Source organism: Mobula hypostoma, chromosome 10 (genome assembly GCF_963921235.1).
Source record: "Mobula hypostoma chromosome 10, sMobHyp1.1, whole genome shotgun sequence".
NCBI classification, from domain to species: Eukaryota; Metazoa; Chordata; class Chondrichthyes; order Myliobatiformes; family Myliobatidae; genus Mobula; species Mobula hypostoma.
The window spans coordinates 20638134-20639544 of record NC_086106.1 but is presented as its reverse complement, the minus strand read 5'-3'; the positions used below and the strand labels follow the sequence as shown (position 1 = coordinate 20639544).

At 51.6% G+C, this 1411-nt stretch overlaps 1 gene segment (V, D, J or C); it reads left to right on the top strand.

The window, feature by feature from the left end:
* Window positions 1-625: 625 nt before the first annotated feature.
* LOC134352431 (immunoglobulin heavy variable 3-33-like) lies at window positions 626-1184 on the top strand. The segment is given in 2 exon segments: window positions 626-715; window positions 826-1184. Coding segments are annotated over 2 exon segments (435 nt in total).
* The last annotated feature ends 227 nt before the right edge of the window (window positions 1185-1411 follow it).

Below are 1411 nucleotides of genomic sequence, written 5' to 3'. Positions count from 1 at the left end.
ACGGTGTCCCTAAGGAGGAAATCTGCCCATTGACTAGTGTGCTCAGTCCCTGTCATTCAGAGCGATATCTGTCCACTAACTGGTGTATCTCAGTCTTTGTCTCTCAGAGGTTATCTGTCCACTGACTAGACTGTTAGTCGCTGTATCTGGGGGGGGGGGGGCACCAGACCATTGGCTAGAAGCTCTCACTTCCTGTCTTTCAGCGTACTCTGTGTCCACTGACTGGTGTCTTACACTTCCTGTCTCACAGGGTAATGTTTGACCAGAGGCTGGTGTCTCTCAGCCCTGTGTCTCAGGGGGAAACCTGCCCACTGACATGTGTTTCTCATTCGTTCTCGCCGAGGTCCTCAGCCTTTCAGTTTACAAAACTGTTTATCGCCGAAAATGATGAGTGTGCCAGATCATTAATCCGAATCTGGTCACTGCCGCTGACCTGCCCCCTGTGCAGAGACAAGTATATTTTGGACAATTGAAATTTCTGCTGGAGGCGGGGACAGGAATCTATGTCTCTGGTTTCATTGTGTGGGAGACTTTACAACCGCGGCTCCTCCTCTCACTGGCAGTCTACGTCTCTATTTGAACAGCGCTCTCGGCAGCTCGCGATAAAACCGCTCTCAACTAAAGCCGCTGATCTCAAAAATGCCGAAATCGGATTCAGTGCTCAGCAAGATAAGGGGCAATCCTTACTTCTGTCTCCTTCTGCTCTGCCTTCCAGGTGTCTGTCCCACAATTTATTATCTACAAAGGCAGACTGTTTCCCGCAGGTTTTCTGAATCTCTGCTCGTGGAACATTTGTCTCAGTTTCTGCTCTTCTTTTGTTGACAGGCGTGCAGTCCGATATGCAGCTGGAACAGCCCGAGTCAGCGATGGTGAAGCCCGGACAGTCCCACAGACTGACCTGTGCAGTCAGTGGGTTCAGCCTCAACGACTATAACATGCACTGGGTGAGACACGTATCAGGGAAAGTGCTGGAATGGGTGGCTGTTGTATATTATGACGGTAACAAAGACTACGCGCCTGGATTCGAAGGCCGATTCGAGGTTTCCAAGGACAGCAGCACCGTTTATCTGCAAATAAACAACCTGATACTGGACGACACGGCCACCTATTACTGTGCGAGAGACACAGTGAGAGAGATCTGGAGTAGACCCCGACAAAAACTCAGTGAAATTGCCGACCGGTAGGGCGCAGAGGGAAAGGCCAGTGGTGATCGCCACAGCTGTATCCCACTCGTTAAGGGCCACATCCGCTCGTCCACGCAATGGAAAGCGGGTTCTCAGCGGTGATTCCAGCGAAGAGATGCTGAATGGATGGGCCGAGGGTCTCAGCGGAGCACTTCAGATGGCAGCTCGGAGCCAAGCGCCGTGAGTGGGAATGAGTTCACAAATCCACCTTGTCAGATGTCGATCCT